Source organism: Pelmatolapia mariae, linkage group LG17 (assembly GCF_036321145.2).
Source record: "Pelmatolapia mariae isolate MD_Pm_ZW linkage group LG17, Pm_UMD_F_2, whole genome shotgun sequence".
NCBI lineage: Eukaryota > Metazoa > Chordata > Actinopteri > Cichliformes > Cichlidae > Pelmatolapia > Pelmatolapia mariae.
The window spans coordinates 3,721,020-3,743,551 of record NC_086242.1 but is presented as its reverse complement, the minus strand read 5'-3'; the positions used below and the strand labels follow the sequence as shown (position 1 = coordinate 3,743,551).

The following is a 22,532-nucleotide window of genomic DNA, read 5'->3' as shown; positions in this document are numbered from 1 at the left end:
CCATCTGTTTATTGTCATGTCTAATGTCACTCTATGAAAAGCAAAAAAAAAAAAAGTCTCAGCGCTGATACAATCACTGAAAGCAAACTTTACTGAGAATAAGTTTCACTGTACAAGCAGATACAAATATGCAGCCATAAAACTTTGAGCATACAGTTAGTGTTCAGTAGCTGAAAGACTAATATGCCAAAGCTGCACCCAAAAAATTTAAATGAAAACAAAAACTTAACTCCTAAATTATTTAAAACAAATCAACAGAAGGAAAAATAGAAACTGGTGACAAACCATCTGCCTGCTATATAGTACAAAAAATGGTCAGGCTGCAGTAACACTTGGCTAGACGACGGCTGATACAAAGAAACGTGTTCTTCCACATTCTGAGTCAAAATTATTTTTTTGCGATTTAGTGAAAATCAATGTTGTGAGTCAGTCCAGTGTATTATAAATATTCTGCACTGAGGTGGACGTTCACCCTCTCAGGAGCAGGACTATCGGGTCTTGTAATGTTTGTGCCTTTTATGGTCAAACGCTGCCTCCTGGTGGATATTTGCTGGATCTTTTCAGTGACTGTAGTGCTCGTCACATGGTAAATGCTGTCTGGCTGCAAAGCATCCTTCAAGAGGATTTAAAACAAGCTGACTGAATATTTTTAATCCATGATAACTTCAAAACTATTGTATATGTATTAATAAAATTAGCAACATTTATTTATATATGTCACAGTTATCAGCTGTCACTTTGTGTTGCCAAGATATAGGAAAATGTTGACACCACATTTAAACTGTTGCTCATCCATCGCTGCAGTCTTACAGTTCACCCAAACCTTCATTTGTCTGTGTCCAGTCCACATGTTACTGCAGCCTCTGCTGCTCGGTCCCAGGTTTCAGAGGCGTTTGGCATGGGGAGGACTCGGCCAAAGGCTTCAGATGGGTGTAATGTAGGGAAGGTGATGGGGAAGGGTAGGAGTGCAATCACCTGTCCAATGTAAAAAGGGAAATGGGGAGCAGTCCATTACAAGACTTCTTACAGAATGGGGCATAAACAGAACAGGTGCCAGCCTTTTACTGCCGACTCTTCAGGGAATCCACCAACCTGCAAGCAGCGAGAGCAAATAGAGTTCAGAGGAGAACACGTACATGATATCCTTCCATTAGTCTCATTTCTCTATGTGATTAGCAGCCTACCACTCCATAGCCTCGTCCAGCCCTGTGCCTTTGGTGGCTGAAGTCTTAAAGATCTGCCATTTTCTGTCTTTAAGGGCAGGCAGGCCCAGGGCGTTGGCCACCTCGGTCGGTGTCATGGCCTGATCCATGTCCTGTTTGTTCGCAAACACCACAAGGATCGCCTTCTTCAGCTCCTCTTCCTGAACAAGACATGGTCACAAAACTCCAGCATGAAAAGCGGACCTTTTTGTTCCAACTTTCAATAAGCAGCTGCTCCACATTATCAGACAAACGGAAACAAATGACGGCAGCCGTTTACAGCTCCAGCTGCTGGGTTCATTATCACCTGCTAGCTGACAGTTAGCACACTTACCTCCAACATAGCAACCAGTTCAGACTTTGAGATGCCCATCCTGTCTCGGTCACTGCTGTCGACGACGTAGATGACTGCGTCTGTGTTTGAGTAATAACAGCGCCAGTAGGGCCTGTGAAGCAGAAAATTAAATAGAAATGCTGATAAACTGGAGACTGAGACAGGTAGGACGAGAGGAAGGAGCTCCATCAAAGAGCGAGTGAGAGGTGAAGACTGAGTGCAACCATCCAAAAATAAAGATGAAGGCAAAGATCTCAAACACTTGGAAGGTGAAAACACTGAGAAAATAATGAAAATGAATGATGGTGAGCTAAGAACACACCAGCTTCTTACAGCAGTAATCTGTGTATGGTCTCAACCAAAGATGAAATTGTTTTGCTTATTCAAATGAAAAGAAAAATGTAAATCTCCAGTTAGAAACACACGCAGGCCTCAATTCTCTACTCTTAACAAATCCACAGGAGGCTGTGTTCTTGTTCCACTTGCATTGTCACAGCACCACCTACCTGATACTCGTCTGTCCTCCCAGATCCCACACCTGGAACTTCAGGTTCTTGTATGTGACCGTCTCAACGTTGAAACCAATTGCTGTCGACAAAAGAAAATATTATTCATATAATCAAGTTATGCACTATAATAACGAGACAAGGAGAAAATGCATACTGGAAAGATATTTGTGGTGCAGTTTAAAGATGACATAGAAAGACAAATAAGGCTCAATATTAAAACACTTTATTTAGGGAAAAAAATATGTGAAAGCAGCTGAGTGGCTCCAATCACTTCAGGTGTATTTAAGAGTTTTTATTGTAATGTTTTATCCAGCGGTTTCCTGTTTGTTATGGGAAACAACAAAATACCCTTATCTTTAAATAACAGGCATCCCTGAATGTAATTAATAAGTCAGGTATCTTACAAAAAAAAAAGAAATAAAAAGATTCTCACTCACTGACACAACATGGCTTTGAGGGACATTTGGGTGGAACTGTGATTAAGAACAACTAAAAATGTAAACACCCCGTGAGGTAAACTTCACACACATAAGATAGTTTGAGTTCTTAAAACTAAATTAACCAAAATCTGATTAAAACCAGTCTCGAGGTCAGCTGAACATTTTTGGATATTTTTGGTGTTGATCTCGATTGATTTATACAGACACCTCTGTCTCCATAGCAATTAGGGCTGCCACAAACGATTATTTTGATAGTCGACTAGTCACCGATTATTTTTGCGATTAGTCGACTAATCAGATCATGCATCCATTGGACGTAAAGCGTACAGCTTATTGCACCAGCATGCATCTGCTCTTATATAACTATCATTAGCTTACAGCTTTAAGTGTTTAAAGTATGTGCTAACTAAAAATAAAGACAAGATGATAGTTTATTAAATTTTAATGAAATCTGCAGATTGTTTCGGTGCAGTTTAATAAGCTCCTTGCTATCTAAAATATAACGGGACACCGGAGTATATTCTCGAGCATCTCACACTTCTGATAACCAGTTGTCTGCTTGACATTTATTCAGCTGTGTAAAAACTATAACTTTAATCTCAGGCAAACCGATTTACTCAGGAACAAATAAAATACTAAAAAAAAAAGCCAAACAATAACATTTTTAAGTTATCTAAGTGACTTATGTATGTTTAACCTGAGTAGCGAAAGACGGCGGTGGGTTTGAAAACCATTTGCCGGGAGTCCGGTGTTCTCACGGGCTCTAGTGAGCCTTTCCCCCGGCTAGCTATCGAGCTAGTGGTTAACGGACGTCTCCGAAAACGTCGGAGCGCTTTTGAAAATATGTGGTGTCTTGATAAACTGAGCAGATATTTGAGGTTTACACAGCTACATTCTCGCCTGAAAATATGTTAAACGTTTATTTTGTAACCCAGAAAGAATAATAAGAGTAATATTAAAACTAACTAGCTGCCGCCATTGTTGGAAACTGAGCTGGGCTGCGCTATGAATTCTGGGACAGAGCTACTTCTTCTTCGGGGTTTAACGGCAGCTGGCATCCTTGTACATGCAGTGCTGCCATCTTCTGTTTCAGTCCGTTATTACACTCTTAAATCCTGCTACTTATTCCTGCGTCTTTTGGGATCTTACAAAGCTTCAAACGACGCGTCGACTATTAAATCAGTCGTCGACGATTTTGATAGTCGACGTAATCGTGACTAGTCGACTAATCGTGGCAGCCCTAATAGCAATACATTTAAATCTTTTCTGTCCTAGCCTCAAGTCAAGTCAAGTCAAGTGGCTTTATTGTCATTCCAACCACGTGCAGTGGTACAGTACACAGTGAAACGAGACAACATTCCTCCAAGACAAGACCATGGTGCTACATATGACATATAACAGACAATCAACACAGGAATACATAAAGTGCAATGTGCAAAAATTGCAACAAAAAACCCCCAAACCTGTATTCATATCTACTTACAGTAGCTTCCATGTCATCTGACATGCTGACAAGTCAAATCTGCTGTGATTGCATAAAACAGGTTTCTCACAGAAGGGATGTTTGGGTTCAGAGTGCTTTGTGAGTTTGCTCGGCTTGCTGGCCTTTGATGTGTCAAACTCTGATAACTCCCACTGTCTGGCAGTTGATTAAAGGCATAATACACGAATTACACTGGTTCTCTCTTTTTCTCTCACTGAACCACATTACATTTTCTTATCATTCGCCAACATAAAACCTGAGCCATGGAAATCAGTCAGACCATTCTTTGCCAAATGCACTAATTTTATCTGGCTGTGGATCAGGTCATCTGTGCTGGAGATGCTGGGTTATCTTAACAGGGAGGCACTTCATGTAACAGTTAAATCCACCTATAATATCTCACCACTTTTCCAAAATCACAGTAGAGGTGACCAATCATAAAACGGTTTATGTATTTCCACCAGCACGGCGCACCGCATAATTGCTGGGCCCAAAGTCAGTGGCACAGTTCTTTGCTGCATGATTTATCTCACATGAATATAAAAGCTACTTGTGCAAGTGATGCCATGTACAAATCATTCGCAAACCTGTCAAAATATTGGCTGGCTTTCAAAAGACACCAAGGCAGAACAGGCTCTGCATCAGCACCACGCTGGTGGAGCATGTCTCATACGGGTACAGGTGGAACAGGCACTGCAGCATTTTTCTTCACAGTAACAAGATCGGTAGCTTTTTTTCACTTTGAATTACTGGAATGTGGGAGGAGGGGAGGGGGTGTGGTTTCACTTATACAAATATTTCTCGAAGCAGAAAAGCAGCAGGAGTTTGGAGCTCCTGAACGTCAGGCACACGAGTATGAAAATGTAAAGTTGAACTTGACACAGCAGGAAAATGAAGGCATAAAGACATTCAGCTGCTCCCTTTTTTCAAAGGCGTAACTATAGCAAATCTATACATGGAGACCCACATTGTATATGGCAGATTTAATGATGGATGCTTCCCAGGCTTGGGAATACCACAGGAGAACACTAGCTTGTGACTCCCTTGAAGCTGGGTTTGAGTCCCCTCTTGATCTCAGTCTAGAATCTCTAAGGCGAATAGGTTAACCACTACACTATGGAGCCACTAAATGTGCAATCCAGATACAGACAAAACAAATACGTACTGGGAATTGTGGTCACCACCTCTCCAACCTGCAGTCTGTACAGAATGGTGGTTTTCCCGGCACCGTCCAAACCCAGGATCAAAATCCTCATCTCTCTGGTGCCAAACAGGCCAGAGAAGAGACTAGAGAAGAAACCACCTGAAGAAGAAGAAAAAGAAAGGAGTAGTGAGAAAAAAGGATGAATGTGCAGAAACATTTACTTTTCATCAAACGCCTAGTTCACTTGGATTTTTAGGGGTAGTATTGCTTTTTCTTTTTAAACATTGACAGAGTGCTGGTGTTGCGCCAAAAAGTCATTTCCGATGTTTATGAGGTTTTTTTTTTTTTTTAAATGTGTAATGTCTCTGCTTGCATTGGTTAAAAGATTGTAGTCAACAGGATTTATATGGGGTTTTATGAAAAACAAAGAAATTAACTTGAAAGTATCTTTATGACTTGTACCCACATTATAACCGATCCAGACCTTTTTAGCCACTTCAAATATCTTTATACAAATATTATGTTATATTTGTTACAATTTCTCCTACCCCCTTTAGCCAGATCCTTCTTAAAGGAGAAAATTTCAGTGTCAATGATAGTTTTTAACTGGGTAAATAAAGGATATATAAAAGTCACTTTGGCATAAAGTGATTGCAGCTTCTCCCTCATGACAGGAATATTGTTTGTATCTCAAGATAACTTAACTTCATTCATGGCTATGGATAAATTTGACATATGTTTAACATAGTTATTTATCTAATTGTAATGTTATTTAATCATTTTTTGACAGACGATCACTTTTTGGCACAACACCGGCCAAAATAAAAATCTTCATCGACAGAGACCAAGCTAGTAGTTAGCAAAGCCCGAGATTAATTGCAGAGTGTATTAATGATAATACACATACATACTACATACTGTAGGTATACTGAACATGTGGGAGCTTAGCTGCAGATGCTTTAACGCAAAGACATAATTGGACAGATAAAATCATGCCTTTTTATCACAACCATAAATGACCAAACAGGTACAGAATACCAAATACTATACAAGCCCCGACAATGGACGCAAGTCTTTGCTTTTCACTTTTAAGTAGGTGAAAATGTATGATGCCCTGTGCGAGAGATTTCACTGCTTCAGTTCTTAAAATCTTTATGAAAATGTATATAATTTATGATTTTTCCCACCAAAGTGAAAAAGCTGTGTAAATTATAAAATAAAAGCAATTTCTAGTGGTTTTAATTTATCGTAAGCGCCTTGAGACAACTGTTGTTGTGATTCGGTGTTATAAATATAAAATTGATTTGATTTGACAAGCAGAAGTGACCAAAAAGGCGAATATGCCGAATACATTTAGGCTTGTAGTTCTTTACTCTCTTCCTGATTTCCATGGAAGCTACTAACCGATTTACTGTCACTGTCAACCAGGCAAACTGCAGTTAGCTTAGCTACACACAGTGTTATGGAGTATTGGTATTAGCAGAAAATGAAATGCATGTCATCATTCATGGTCAATGCCAGTATGTTCATGTTTTAATTACAACAGAGCTGCTTGGTCGGAGAATATTAACAACAACATGCCGTTAATAAAGAGCAAAACATATTCACTGTAAGTTGCTAATGTTGGCAGGCAAGCTAACTGGCTACACTCGCACATTAAATTAAACAAACCCAACGGAAACAGGGATATACCGGGATATAATCATTAATACACGCGGAGATTACATGTAACTACACAAAATCACGTTTTGCTGAGCAATTGTGAAAATACTCACCCATTTTGATAAAGCCAGGGTCCTTATTTCCACGCTAAAGTGCCAGATTTCACTGGATGCGGATCTTCTTCCGTCTGGTTGACGTGTCGCTGAACGACGTCATCAACTTGTCGCTTGGAGTTTGCTTAGCAACATTCGTCACACACAAAAGCGCTAATAAAATATAAAACAAAGAAATCGCGACAAATGGAGCAAACTTCAATAACTATGGCTAATGAATTAATAATTTGACCGTTTATAAAAAAAAATATTACTATAAAATGTGTCGTATTGGCTGCGCTGCTTTATAAAAATATAATCGTAGTGATCGAAAGTGCGGCACGCGAAAAGAAAACGTTAAAAGCGCAGGCTACATTCAAGAAGACAAAAAGCAGTCGCGTTCCTAACTGTTTTGAAGCCAGTCTCAGCCAAGGGAATGTGACAAATAAAATTGCGAAGAGTTTTGAACGCAACTCGCATTAGACGAAGGAGTTGCCCTTTCTGAACAGCATCAAATTTATGATCACCAGATACTGGAAAGATTTTAAAGCTAGGCTTTCAAGCTGCTAATGCGTAATGTTTATTTAAAGCGAGATGCAGCCGTTATGAATAGCCGTTATGAATTAGGAGTAACTTCGCTGTGAAGAAATTGCTCTGAGTTCTAATTATCCACGAATGGACCTGGTCACTGTCGGCTGAGACATCATTTACAAATCCGCGCTGAGACTGAGGCGGGACCGCCAGGATGGTGGAGCGGTCGGACCGAGCCCCTTTGCTAGACTGGGAAGAGGTTCCGTCCGCGGAGAAGCCTGGAGGTACTTCTCCGACGAAGGAACGACTGTCGAGCCCTTCCAACAGCCGTGCCTTAGGATGTTCCGCGCCCGGGTTTGGGTGGAGCAGCGGACCGGGGGGTCCCATTGCCAGCAGGTCTGTCTCCAACGCAGACGGCTGCAGCGCCCCGCCCGCGACCTCCAGCGATCTGGCGGGTACAGACGAAGCGCTGCCACCCGACAAGGAGGAGCATCTCTCGGATACAGGACCGAGGGAGGTGTCGCTAGAAGACAGGATGGTGAAATGGGAGGAAAAGGACCAGATAGTGTCGGTGTTTGTGGTTACATTCAATACCAGATCAGGTGGGACATCAAATGTACTTATATGGAATCTATTTAACCTTATAAAAACAAATACAGGCAGGCTTTAAAAGAAGGGCAATGATCAGCTTATAGACAGGTCAGAATAAACAGATGCAGCTTTAAGTGTTGAGTCTGACGCTCAGAATGACCAAGTCTGCAGACCACCACAGGTGTGGCTTTTTCTGACCTGCAACAGTAGTTTGGAGACATTATCTAAAGGCACGACATCTTCTGCAAGCCTAGTGGCAGAATAAGCCATGACAAAATGTCAGGAAGAGTGCTGTGGTAGAAAATCAATCAGCTGGTGCTTTATGCACAGTAGAGCCATACATTTGTAATGACAGATATGTTAAAGACAGGGGCGAACCCACTATGAAACAGTTACTTAGGAGGGGGGAGATCAGGTTAAGATTCACTGGATTTAAGGCTTCATGATGATGCTTTGGAGGCATGCAGTGCAGGATATTCCCTACAGGGTGGAGCTGGCCACTTTATGATTTTGCAGTGTCTGGTTGAGTGAAGACCAGGAGCATGGTGTGATGAGCAGTTTTACTTTCTAGATTTGACAAAGAGAATCATAAGTACCTGTGTCACAGGGGCTTCACTGAAAGACCTCAATTAGAAACCAGCAAGCTACCAGATAAACTGAAGCTGAATCAGTTCCCAGTTCCCACTCATCAATGTTACTGTGGACTTCCAGGCTACTCATGACCCGATCCCACATTTTACTTATTGCTGGAACCACGTGATAATACATTTTCATCTCCACAATATAATTTCCAGTTACATCATTCTGTTAAGGAGTCTAGTCTGTGGTATGATAAACACAGGATGACACAAAAGATGTTCATTTGTAGGATTTCAAAAGAAAACCGAGATCAAACGAGCAGGAGCACATTGGACAAATTCTTCTTTAACCACCACTTCTAAGTCGAACGCCACCCAGATATGTTTATAAAGGAAGGATGCATCAATATAGAAGTATAGTGTCTTATAATGGTGGGGTAGAGTTGTCACAACATAATATAATGGCAAATATTTTTATTTGAAATAATCAAAATCATTATTTGTAAGATGAAATTATTTACACATACATATACAGTTACTTACAGTGAATATATTTATTTTTGTCATTGCTCATATTTTGAGTGTTATTCATTATTCATCACATATCAAACAAAGCAAAGTTACTGGGGGAGTTATTATGATTATTTACCATGATTTCTTTATTAAAGTTTCTATGCACATTACAGTAACATTGTTAAAATATCGATGTGTATATATATTTTCTTGTGACACAGCTATCTATACACTACACCAGTGAAACTAAAGGATTCCCTGTGCCAGTTTGACCTACCACCCACAATGCAAAATTGTTATGGCCCGGATCTGGCCCCACACAGTGTGCTTACACATGGCCCTCATACTGCAAAGAATGATGGCCCTTTGGTGGCCCAGATCTGGTTTGACAGATGTGGCCCACACATGGGCCAGCACAAGGCCAGTTGCAGACACACTGGTGGTCCTGTGCTGGCCCATGTGTGGACTACTCTGGCAAACCTGATCTGGGCCACCAAAGGGCCATCATTCTTTGCAGTATGTGGGCCATGTCTAAGTTGTGTGCAGCCACGGGCCAGTTGTAGACACACTGCTGGCCCTGTGCTGGCCCAGAATAGTTTCAGCTCTGGCCCCAGATGTCAGCCTAATGTGTACGTTAATCAAGCCATGTAAAAACAACATGTGCCAGAACATGCAAAACAGTGCAAAAGTAACATGACAAAACTCCGGTCACAGTGAATGGACTGATTCTTATATAGTGCATCTAGTCTCCCTGATTACTCAAAGTGCTCTATACAACATGCCACATTCACCCACACTTTCTCTAAACTGAGTCCTTCCTGACTACATTCACGCTCTTGACATGCAGACTGGAGGAGCCAGGGATCAAACCACTAACCTTCTGATCAGTAGGTGACCTGCTCTACCTCCTGAGCCACAGCCACCCACTGGCAAAGACGAGTAAACCGTCACTAGGTTTTGGATAAGGTGTACACTCACAAACTTGTCAAACCTGCATTTGAAATGTTGGCTACCATAGGAGTATAGTATTGCAACATGACATTTGGATCTTCTAACTAAAATAGGAAAACAGGAACATAAATAGTGCCATCATTACCAGACCTGGCCCACATCTGGTTGACATACACTCTGCCATGACACCGGTCAGTCAGAAGTGCCAGCTTGATGCCGGATCCAGGGAAGACCTGTTTTCTATGAGCCTGGGCCACATACACCAAACCACAATCGGGCCAGATATGGCATGCCATCGCATAAACAGTGGCATCATTGCCAGACCTGGCCCATATCTGGATGACATACATCTTATCATGCCAGAAGTCAGCCAGCAGTGCCGGCTTGATACCAGATCTGGGCCAGACCTGCTTGCTATGTGGGCAGACTCACTTCAGCGTCACTCCCATTGGCGGCACCTATCAGATGAATGAGAGCGAAGGGAACTGAAGTGAAAAAATTTGTACTGGATAAAAAGGTTAATAATGGAAAAATGGCAGACAGTGAGGAACAGCAAAGTAGAGCTAATTAATTGAACTGATATACCGTTATAATTGGAAAATAATAACACGTATACAGACAAACAACATGGTGAATAAATACATATATTTCTCCTCCTTAAGTTATAGAAATATATGTGTGTGTTTTTTTTGGAGAAGGCACTGAACTGAAGTTATATAACACGAGTTCTTCATCAAGGTTGTTTTCTGATACGCAGCATTTGATGTCAGATACGAGATGAAGCACCGTTTTATGACTCATTCCTTACATCGAAATGAAACATAATAACACAGAAGCAGATGGACGCATGAAAAAAAAATCATCATTAGTTTGTACTTGAAGGTTCGCTCCCTGAGCTCATATGTGCTCATGTTAGTAAATAAAGCAGTTTATCGCAAATATGCTTATGAATTTTGATTTAAATTATCATGCAATATATTGAGTATCACAGAATCGCTGTGTTGTCGTTGTGGGCAAGTGTTCGTGGTTTTCATTGCTGAGTAACTTCTCTCGTATTTGTATCTGGTATGTGGATGTGTTATTTGGGCAAATGTGTTCCTGGAAAGTGTCAGTGTCCTAAGGTGCACCGGGTCCTAGACAGAATTCAATATAATTCAATTTTAGTCATATAGCATCAAATTACTGCAACAGGTGCATCAAGCTGCTTTATAGCAGAGACCCCAACAATCAGACGACCCCCTATGAGCAAGCACTTGGCAACAGTGGGAAGGAAAAACTCCCTTTTAACAGGAACAAACCTCAGGCACACCCAGGCTCAGTGTACAGGGATTTTATTATTCCACCTATATTAATGCTGTAGGATGCTGTGAGAATGTTTAGACAAAATTTGGATTTTAGGATAATTCCTCCCGGATGTTAGTTGTGCATCAGCAGCCATAGATCATAGATCAAAGCAAAACCAGATGTTTGTAAATTTACTTTGACTTTCCATTCTTAGCAAGACCCTTCAGTAACATCTGGTCCATACACCTAGCACTGCATGAGAGTCAAAGTTAAACACTTGAAGTCACTACCATCTGTCAAAGTGCCGGTAAAGCATCTTTTCTTCATGGATGACAGACACCTGCAGCTTCATTTTAAGCACTGATCAGCTCATATTTCAGCAGAAACTCTTACGCAGAGATCTCATGATGAGATTGAAAGGCACACTGGCTGAGTCACCTTCGGTTTCTCAGTTCCGGTCAGCTCATATTTGCTCAGCTGCGTCAACCAACAAGTAATGAATTCCAGGGAATATAGTTGGACTCCTGAAAACACACTGTCTGTTCCTGTATCAGCCTATATCTATTTATTCAAGTTTTATCATTATTATTGTCTCTGTGCTGTTTGGGTGTGATAGGAAACATGCTGGAGTGGTGTCTGCCCAAAGACATGGACCTGGAGGGAGTGGAGTTCAAAGCCATTGCCAGCGGCTCCCACCGAGTCAGCACAGACTTCATGTAAGGATTAGTATCTGTGTCTCTTACACTCTTACACAGCCGAGTCGCTAATTTTAAGTATTAGGATGCACCCCCATGTCCTCATCCTGGCAGGATAGAGCCGAGGAAAGTGTTGCCTGGCAAAAAAAAAAAAAAAAAGGAACAGCCATCTGGCAGCATCTTTGCTTTTTCATGACTCACGGCCTCATCTGTGTCCCTCTCCCCTCTTTCCACAGCTACTTCCGTAAGGGCTGCTACTTTGGCCTCGCCTGCTTTGCCAACATGGCAGTGGAGAGCACGGTGGAGAGGGGGGCGAGGATGAAGTCGGTTGGGATCCTGTCTCCCTCCTACACCCTGCTCTACCGCTACATGAGCTTCCTGGAGCACCAGGTCAGGTAAGAGCACTGAGCTTGTACAACGAAGAACTCTGCTCATCAAGATCTATGACTTTCTATCAACAAAATATTTAGACCAACCAACTGAGCGTACTTTTTAGTTGTTTAGTAAAAAAATAGAAAATAGCATATTTGTGGGAATTGTGGGTCACTTTTATTTATATTGCATGTTTAATAGCAACAGAAGTTTACCCAAAGTGCACATGAATTAACAATGTAATTATCCCTGCAGTGTGCAAGCAGGGGGGGGGGGGGTTGTTTTCCTATCTGTTTTTGGCCCAGCACCTATCCCCTTTCTTTGGTAGGGGTGTGCATGTATTTTTCTAGCTTTCATAATATTTTGAATACAGAATACTTCAAAAACAGTAATGCCAACAAAATAAGATAAACATCAAGCTACAGTTGAGAGAAATTTAAAACCGCTACCAAACGGACACAAAATGCAAAGGAAACTTTTTAAAAGACAGTGGAAATTGGAGTTATATGATGCCTATTTTGAACTGGTTTAAGGCCAGTGAGTGAGTGACTTTTTGTTTATGATGAAAAGAGCTGACTTTCATTTTAGTCGACTGTTCAAGTTGAACTCTGTGAGAACTGGTTTGAAAATTTAAAAGGACCTAAAATGGAACCCTGTGGGACACCACAAATAATGTTACTTGTACACAACATGTAATTACCTGTAGTGACTGAATGCAGTGTTGATTAAAAGTCTTAAGCCACCCCCTCTTTTTTTTTTTTTTTTTTTGCTTCCTAATAGCCAGACTTGTAATTTTTTAATGTCCGCTTAAACAATAGTTCTGCAGGGTTTCTGAAGGTCTTTCAACACATTTCCTTTGGAGTTTGACTGCTTTTTAACTCATTTTTAGTCCTTGTACCCGACCATTTCAGGGGAATGTTTTTAAGCCACTTGACACTTTTAATTACTCAACTATCTAAACAGATTAACCAGAGTTTTGTCTACACATAACACACATCTTCAGATACTTTTGTTATTAGCAGCAGGTCACATAACACATTGTCAGTGCGCCCCAGGGCAGCTGTGGCTACAATGTAGCTTGCCATTGCCAGTGTGTGAATGTGTGTGTGAATGGGTGAATGACTGAATGTAGTGTAAAGCGCATTGGGGTCCTTAGGGACTGAGTAAAGCGCTATACAAATGCAGGCCATTTACCATTTTGTTCCCATTTTTTTGTTGAATCTACAAAAATGCCAAAAATAAGCTTGAAATAAGTTTGCAAACAAAGTCAATCACAAAGGGTCATTAGCTGAAAATTTGGCATATCATGGCATTGTGTGCAGTGGGTCCTTAAAAAAAATCTGAGGTAACTGGATAAGTGAAGGATAGGAGAAGAAGTGACAGGGCTAAAAACTAAATGCAGCAGACAAACAGAATCTGAAAGTCATGTCCTCAAGAAATAGGCAAAAATTCACTGAAGCCTCATTAGAAATGGCCTCAGTGGAAGGGTGGCTGTCAGGAATCTCTGTCTCAGGCAGAGATTAAACAAGAACTGGACTCAAGGTCAGTGTCAACATTTTCAAATTCCAGATGACTAATTAAACAAATGATAAGAAAGCTTACCTTAGAGAGTTCAGGCTAAAGAATAAAGGTGGGCATACCAAATATTAACTTTAAATCAAGAATTTGTATTATATAAAGTATTTCCTTTTATGATTGGATGTTATAATAAATTCCTGCACCTATTACCAGTTTTTCTATTTAAAAAAAAACTATAAAGAAATGAGTACGCAGTACTGTAGGTTCTTTTTGGTCGCTTGTTAATAATCCAGATAAATGAAAGGATAAATATATCAGAAGAAGGTTTTGATCAGACCACATGTCTTCTCCCAGAGAACAAGTATGTCCTGATCTCCGATCAAATGTTTAAATGTCCAGGTTCCATGTTTCAAAGTCAGTGTTTCTCTCAGTGCTGAGATCAATCGATAAGATAGCGAGAAGTCATAAATTCAGCAAATCTTCAATTTTGAAAAAAACTGCAATGAGTTATTCATTGCTCGATAAATGTTTATTGTTATATTGTGTCTTTATTAGAGATTAGACTCACCCTGGGTCAGTATGATTATTTACAGCCAAATGTAGCATTAAGAAAATGGCAGATTTTGGCCAATTCTGAGTTGAATATTTTTGCTCACTAGAATAACAAAAGGTTATTCTAGTAGAGACAACGTCAGTGTCTCTACAGCTATTTTTGGTATGTAATTGAATCTTGTGCTTGGCAACAATAAAGCGCTCATTTTCACCTCTCTTCACTGTTAATCTGTGCAGTTGTGCAGAGTAGAGTGCCGTGCAACATGCTCTGAACAGAGATACCCTCAGTCCACGTGCACAAAGACTATATTGGCACAGAACCAGGCTTCCTTGTTGATCCTCTGCCATGTGATCTGTACCAGTGTATCCCGTACAGCAGGGGTGGGCAATTCCAGGCCCCGAGGGCCGGTGTTCCTGCAGGTTTTAAATCTCACCTTGGGTCAACACACCTGAATCACATGATTAGTTCATTACCAGGCCTCTGGAGAACTTCAACACATGTTGAGGAGCTAATTTAGCCATTTAAATCAGCTGTGTTGGTTCAAGGACACATCTAAAACCTGCAGGGACACCGGCCCTCGGGGCCTGGAGTTGCCCACCCCTGCCGTACAGTCTTATCACCTATAGTTCACCTCTCATTGTTATCACACAGTTCAGTTTTGAGACTTTTTAGACATCAGACCTACTAGATTTAATATTTAATGTCAATCAGGACAGATGGTAAGGAGCTGCAGGAGACCAGTGACACTGAGACTAAAGGCTAAAAGATCATCTGCGTATATCATTATTTCATTAGTCACCAAAAAAAAAGCTTAACAGTGAGCATTCAGTGTCCATGTTTCCTTTCTGTGCTGAAAAAAGGCTGAAAAGATGTAATCTTAAGAAATTTCTGCCTGATGTGGGTGTGCAAACTTGGCTAGTGGGAACACCCTTAGCACACAGACACACCTGGTGCTGACTGGTCTGTTTGCTGTCGAGCAGCTGCACAGGGAGCAGCTTGGGGTTAAGGACAACGTGGAGGAGCAGGCGGTGCCGTTTTACTTCCACCGCTCAGAATCGCTCGATCTCTTCTGTACAAATAAGTGAGAGCTCTACATGCAACAGAAGACACCGGCTTCAGCTCGCACTTTCCATGCTTCCTGTTTTCTCTTTAAAGCAGCACATTCCTCCAGACAACACTTTACTTCCCTTTATTATTACTAGTGGTGTGCACAGGCCCTTTTACTCCAGTGCCTCATCCCACTCCGTGCCACACTTCCTCCTCAGCAGCTCCTCGAACACGTCTCCCTCTGTTCTCAGACTCTCTTTCTCCCTGCTTTCCCTGACAGTCCTCTCTTCCTCTTTCCACAGTTCCCATACCCTGGCCTCTCCTGGCCTCCAGTCATGCAGCGGTCATGCTCTTTACTCACCAATTCCCCCATAGCTCACGCCACATTCCCCATCTGCTGACTGCCATTGTAGTCGTCTGTTTCTTACATAATGGCCTCTCTTGCTGGTCACAAGGCAATTAAGATATTTAGCAATTTGCGAAGAGTTTATCCCGTTTTTCCCCCTCGCTCGCTCGATCTCACTGCTTTTTTAAACATGTTCTGTTATTTGTTTTCTCTTTGCATTCGCAGCTTGTGGAACTCATTAGTTTTGCAGGGCAAAGCTAAAAAAAGAAAGGTGCGATGAATGAAATTAATTGTGTCTTGGCATAGAGTAACTGCAGCCTGAAAACTCTAAGCAACTCCCAGTGCAACACAAAACACATTAAAAACATTTACAGGTGATAAATGTGACCCTTTGTCTTGTAGTAAAACCCGACAGTGGAGCCAGAGCGACTAGAATTCTACCTTGATTTGAGTTTAAGCACACACAGCTACTTGATAAGTACTTACCCTGCGTGATGAAGTTAACCTTTGAGGCCTATAATAAGATTCATTGTTGAAACTACTGTTTGACTAGTTGAGTCACAGAAAATGAATCCACAGTAGGTTTACAACAACAATAACAAAAAAGATTTATCAGGCCAAAAAGGAGCATTTGATAATTTTAGGTTCTAATTTGGAAGAAATAAAATTTGAAAAAAAAGAGAGATTATTAAATCATTTCTGAGGTTCAGGAGTTAAGAAACATGCTAAACTTAAAGTTTAACTCAAATCCATGAGGAGTAAGCTGCATATTGGGAAAAAAAGAAATGAGCTAGCGGGACTTTCCCCTTTTTTTTGACAGAATGCTAGCTTTGGTAGCACAGAGTAAGAGTTTAATGCAGTTTATTAATGTTAAAACTGAATATATTACATTGCTGTTCCAATCTAGTTTATCAGTGAAAACTCAATGAAATTCATAGACTGTATATAAAAGATGGATGCAGTTGCCCTAACTTCACCCACTACCCCTGGTAAACGTCAGCATTATCATTTTGGCTGCTGCAGCTGAGGCAGGTGCTAAGTTATCAGATAACACCAGCTAGCTGATGTAGACCAGATGAGTGCATGATAAAGTTACCAGTTGAGGGACTACAGATTTGAGCACTTCTGCAGTGACTTCATTTTACAGAGGTTCCTGCCACCAACAACACTACAAATTAAATAATCAGCTGATCTGAGCAGAGTAGGGTAAACAAGTTAATAAATCACTGAACATAACAAGTGTTTTAGAAATCTTTTATTTCTTTCATGTGTGAAAGAAAAAGATATTGTCTGAAATATCAAGATATCAGACTTTTAAATCACCAAATATCGGTATCAGTATCAGGCTTCCAAAAATCCGGTTGGGCTCTATTTATACTGATGTACTAGACTAATGTTGATACTACCTGGAAAGTAAGTCCTGAAAAAAATGTGAATAGCTTTCATTTGGCAGCTTTAAGTTAGTTAGTGAGACTTTTTGGTAGCATTTTCTTTTCCTCAGACTGACGTCCAGTCCACTGCATATTGATGGGAATTTGAGCCACATTAAAGCGTGATTTAAGGGCCATACAGAAATTCATTTGTATAACAAAACCCTGCAGATGATCATTTGTTTAACAACACCGCTGCACTAATGAGCGAGAGTTATGTGTTCCACATTTTATTTTGAAATCACGGCTCGCTCTGATGAACAAGCGCTCGCACTGTTGTGTTTATGTATGAGCAAAGTGAAGGTGCGCGTGCATACGCAGTGTTTGCCCTTTAACTTAATTAGCTGATGGCCTGAGCAGCACCATCTGTGCAGACACAGAGTAGTGAACTGATTTGAGACAGTGTCTGTTAAACTGATCATATGGTATCTGCATTTCTTTTTAATAACCTGCTGTTTTTGTTTGTTTTTTACCTCCTTTTTGGGGGGATGCCATTGTTACCTTTCTCTAGGCTACAGCTTCAGTCCCCGGGCAACTACTCTCACCTTGAGGCCTTCTATGAGGACAAGAGAGCACTTCTGCCCCCTAGTGGAGACGCTGTTGTCACTGCGTTACCAGCCAATGCTTGGAGTGCAGCAATCAACCACAGCATGCATCCCGAGATGAAGGTGGGATGGACTATTTTATTCCTAAAACAGTTTAAATGATTATTTGTTCTTCAGTAATGCATATCTCTTCACTTGGATACATTTGGAGCAGATCACCCACCCGGCCGGCTGCATGTCCCACTTCATCCGCTTCTTCGGGGAGCAGATCATGGTACTGTGGAAACTGGCTCTCCTCCGCCGACGCATCCTCATCTTCTCTCCTCCACCCGTGGGTGTGGTCTGCTACAGAGGTGAGAAACATCTGGATGAAGGTTGACTTCCCTGTTTTTGCTTGTCATCTGGTCCTCAGCAAGGTAGTGAAAAATGTCTCTTTCCGGAAATATTAATCAAGTCCTTAAAAAAAAAAAAGAATCAGCCAATTAAATCTTTGTTGTTTACTAAGCTGTCACGGTGTGGGGATTTCACGTCACAGTACAAACAGTTCCTTTCCGGCTGTAGCAGCGTTTGATAGCCCACACATCATGCGCACATTACCTGCTCTGCTCCTCTCGGTCTCCCCCACACTCGTGCGTCATTTCTCTAATTTCTCCCTCCACCCCGTCAGTGTACTGCTGCTGTTGCCTGGCAAACATCTCTATCCCCGGGGTGGGCGTGGCCGTGCCCGAGTTCCGGCCCTTCTTCTACGTTAATGTGGCTGATATCAGCGCCCTGGAGAACGAGCTTTCCTATGTCGCGTGTAAGTAGATGCTCAAAATAAGTTGACGTTTGTTAAAAACAAAAAGCCTCACTAAAAAACAGACTCGTCGGGGTGATGTGTAACCAGGAGAGCTGAGCATGTTCTTAAATTTGAGGGATTCTGCATGTTTGTATGTTTAGGCACCACTGAGAAGATCTTTGAGGAGAAGAAGGATCTGTACGACGTGTACGTAGATAACCAGAATGTAAAGACCTACAGAGACGGCCTGAAGCCGCTGCTCCGCCTCAGCACAGCCGACAGGGAAAAGTATCGTAAGCTCACCGAGCAGAGGTAGGCTAAAGTCTGCTTTTTAAAACATTAACAGGCTCAAAAGTTTGAGTTTTGTTTTGGGTTTTTTTTTTACAAATATTCTTCTTCACTTGGTAAATCTTGCTAGTACGCTTTTAGCTTCAGAACTGCCTTAGTTTTTCATGGCATACCTTCATTAAGCTGACAGGAGTGACTATCGGTGCGGTCTTCTGCTGCTGGAGCCAATCTGCTTCAAGGTTCAATGAATTGTGTGCACAGAGATGCTCTTCTGCATACTTTGGTTGTGACCAGCAGGTATTTAAGTAAGCTCAGAGCAGTCTGGACATTCTCCTCTGACCTCTGACCTCCATACGGCATTTTTCCTCACAGAACTGACCCACTGCTGCCCCTACTGTACTTACATGTAGCAAAAGTTAACATGATAACCCAGGAGAAACAGTTTGCAGCTGTAGCGTTATGATTTAACTCTATACATTTAGTCGTGCTAATGTTGGTGGTTCAGACCTGCTGGCTGGTGGGGTTAGCATGTTAAGCCTACATACAGCCTCACAGGGCTGCTAGCCTGGCTTTCGTTTTACTGCTAGCACCTGCATGTGTGCACGCTGGGATGACTTTGTCTTATGAGAACCTCTGGAAATTGTGTGTGTTTGCAGACAGATGCTGCTGTACTCCCAGGAGGAGAATGGAGACTGTGTGTCCAGTGAAGAGGATCTCTTTATTCTGTGAGTACAGAGAAGTTTATTTAATCGGTCTAGTGACTAACTACAGTACTCGGAGCAGACACGGCTCTATCTTATGAAGACTGTGGAGAAAGAACAGTGAACAGGCAGTGAGCCTGCTTTATTATCCTCATGGTAGCTATTACGTGTCACAGAGGGTCGTTTTGTGCTGATTTTGTGATTTCTCCACAGTTACTGATATGAATAGTGGGGAAAAAAAGAACAGATTGAACAGATTTCAGTGACTGACTCGTCTGCCTTGTCTGCCTGGTCTACCCGAGGTTTTTCCTGGAACAGAACAACAGGATTTTCCAGACACTGAGCGAGGTGGCAGGAAGCCCCGACCCCACCGTAACCCAGGAGAGCGTGAGGGCCATGGGCCTGGATCCGCACGGAGACAGGCTCTTCCTGCTCCACCTTCTGGAGATCTACGGCTACGACACCCTGCTGGTGTCAGAGCAGCTCTGCTGCAGCTGAGAGTCGCCGCTGCTGGTTTTAGAAGGTGGGCTGACTTGCCTCGAGCCAACTGAGAGTGCTGCACTTCATGGAGTTTTCAGGACAGTTTGAGTGTCCAGAAACGTCTCTGGAGCATTTGTTTCGTTTTGTTTTCTATCTCCACCTGCTTCTTTTGTTTGCTGTAGTTGTGCTCCTACATAACCTGTTGGCAGGATCAACAATAAGTCAGCTGCTGTGGTACAAACGAAAGTAACGTAGTTAGTTTTACTCAGCGCAGCTTCACAGAGGAGATAAAGTCACTGTTTGAATTTCTCAAACTCGGCTGAGGAAAGAAATGCGTCGTTTGAACACCGTAGGAAGCCTCTCCGAACCCAGGATCGATGATATAACTGATGCTAAACTGGAACAAACAGAACTGGGGCATCTAGTGGAAGATGAAGACAGAGAGATGGAAACTTTTGTTCAAACTTGTTCAAACTGAAAATTAATGTATCTAAGTAAAAGAGTTAGGGTTGTTGTATAAAATATCGATTTTTCCTTTATGTGTCGTGTGTCCATGTGTGACTGGAGGGCTAAATTTCAGGCCACTGTTACTCTCCTTGTATCAAGTGCTGGATTTAAACATCCAATTAAGAAGCCTCTTTGTCGATATCAGGGCCTCCTTTTTTGTATCCTCACTAACAGGTCAAACTGCCTTCCTCTTAAGTCTGTAAGCATCAGTGTTTAAGTGGCATTTAAAGCAGCTAATGGAAGATGTTGCTGAGTAATTCCATTGACATCTCCCAGGCAAAGCTAAGACTACAGATCATTTGTCTCCATGCACACAGAGGAGTGTTGAAATGGCTTGTTTGCACCTAAAGTCTCTTTCATTTTTCATTTTAATTTACCATCTCCAGTGTCAAGAAAAAGTAAGGAAGAGAATGAACTCACTATATATTTTCACCTCCAGCAAGTCAGGGACGAGTGCTTTAGCTTTTTATTGCCTCCTTTTCTGGATGCTGAGTATGGAGCTTGCAGGCAGGAGGAAAAGAAGAAGACCACAGACAAGATTGATGCAGAGGGTTGTTGTGACAAGAGGATGCTAGAGATAGGGTGAGATGGAGGCAGACGATTCGCTGTGGCGACTCCTAAAGAGAGCAGCCGAAAGAAGATGATACTGTGAAATACTGAGGTCACTGTACGTGCAAAAAAAAAAAAAATCTCTTTAAACAAAAGCTCAGGTCTTAGACTGATCCTGGCTCTGTATGATGTCAGTAAGAGAGGATATTCCTAATATGGTAGCAGATGCCCCACCCACTTGCTGTCCGGAGGGGCAGCCAATCAGAAGAGAAGGTGAAAGTGAGCTAAAACTTCAGACACAGGATGAACTCAAGGGCTACACCAAGGCCCCTTATAAGTTGAGCAAGGATCCTTCTTCAAGTACATCCTAGTCCTAGAACCGAACCATTTAGCTGGAAATGAGAATATAGGTTCACTTTATTTAAAACACTAATGCATTTTTTATAATTATACATTTGTTTGTTCAGGGTTTTTTGGGGTTTTTTTAAGAGCTCCTTCATCTTCAAAAGCTCACTGCTAAAATAGCACGAGTTAGCTCTTTTAGCAGATATGACCACGACACCAGATAGCAAGAAAGTTTGTAGAGCTGTTTTGTAAGCTGCACACTGGATTTATCGGTTTTTGGTTAAAACAACTGTTGATCGTTGATAACAGCTGGCTTAAATGTGAGGTTCTACTGCACAACCAACATGTATAAAGGACATCAGAGCTCTGGTGGCAATTTTATCAAAAGAAAAACTTTTCCTGTCACAATTGTTCATATAAAAGTGAAAAACTATCCTAATGGAGCTTTAAATCTGTTTTCCTTCTTGTGGGATGTTTTCAGGTTTAGCCTGCACGTTTCCACAAGTCAGGTAGAACTGCCATCAAACACTACAGCCAATGTGTGAGGAAGATTCTTTATTGTCATCATCACATGACCGCTTCATGGACATGCAGTCAGACAGGAACATTTGTATTCATCATCTCAGTGGCTAAAACACACTGTACAGTAAATGAACCTGGTGCTTTTGGTTTCTATGTGCTGCAGACATGACAGGATGTAAACATTCCTTTTCCAGTTCTTTTCGTGTTTTTGTTGCTTAGCTGTAAACTGTTGAGTGTAAATATCCACTTACTGTAATAATATGTGAAGAAATGGGATCAGCTGAATGTGTTTTATAAGGCGATCGTGATCCCGCAGAGCCTCCGTGTGTCACTGGAACTCTTTGCAATCGTGTGTTTACTGTCTGCTGTAAGAAAATAACCTTGAGCACATTTTCTCTTCACTTGGCACCTTAGCACTTGTACAGAGTTAAAGCAAATGCATTTGTAGTTGAAGGGATAGTCTGACTCACGTTAAAACACCTTCACTTTATTTATTTTACTGTAAACCATTTCTGAAATAAAGTGCACAACACTTTTAAAGA

General features: G+C 41.5%; 2 protein-coding genes across 2 annotated transcripts; one reads left to right on the top strand and one right to left on the bottom strand.

Annotated features, from left to right (window-relative positions):
• Positions 1–73: 73 nt before the first annotated feature.
• On the bottom strand, positions 74–7,007 carry arl1 (ADP-ribosylation factor-like 1). Its single transcript, XM_063501064.1, has 6 exons — positions 6,888–7,007; positions 5,134–5,271; positions 2,043–2,124; positions 1,537–1,648; positions 1,185–1,363; positions 74–1,092 (listed from the first exon to the last, which is right to left on the bottom strand). The coding sequence occupies exons 1-6, from the start codon at positions 6,889–6,891 to the stop codon at positions 1,062–1,064; spliced, it is 546 nt and encodes a 181-aa protein (XP_063357134.1). The 5' UTR covers positions 6,892–7,007; the 3' UTR covers positions 74–1,061.
• A 100-nt stretch (positions 7,008–7,107) lies between these two features.
• LOC134646983 (DENN domain-containing protein 11-like) lies at positions 7,108–22,532 on the top strand. The gene is made up of 9 exons (XM_063501063.1): positions 7,108–7,999; positions 11,931–12,030; positions 12,246–12,404; positions 17,787–17,943; positions 18,035–18,173; positions 18,488–18,619; positions 18,760–18,910; positions 19,543–19,611; positions 19,890–22,532. The coding sequence occupies exons 1-9, from the start codon at positions 7,612–7,614 to the stop codon at positions 20,083–20,085; spliced, it is 1,491 nt and encodes a 496-aa protein (XP_063357133.1). The 5' UTR covers positions 7,108–7,611; the 3' UTR covers positions 20,086–22,532.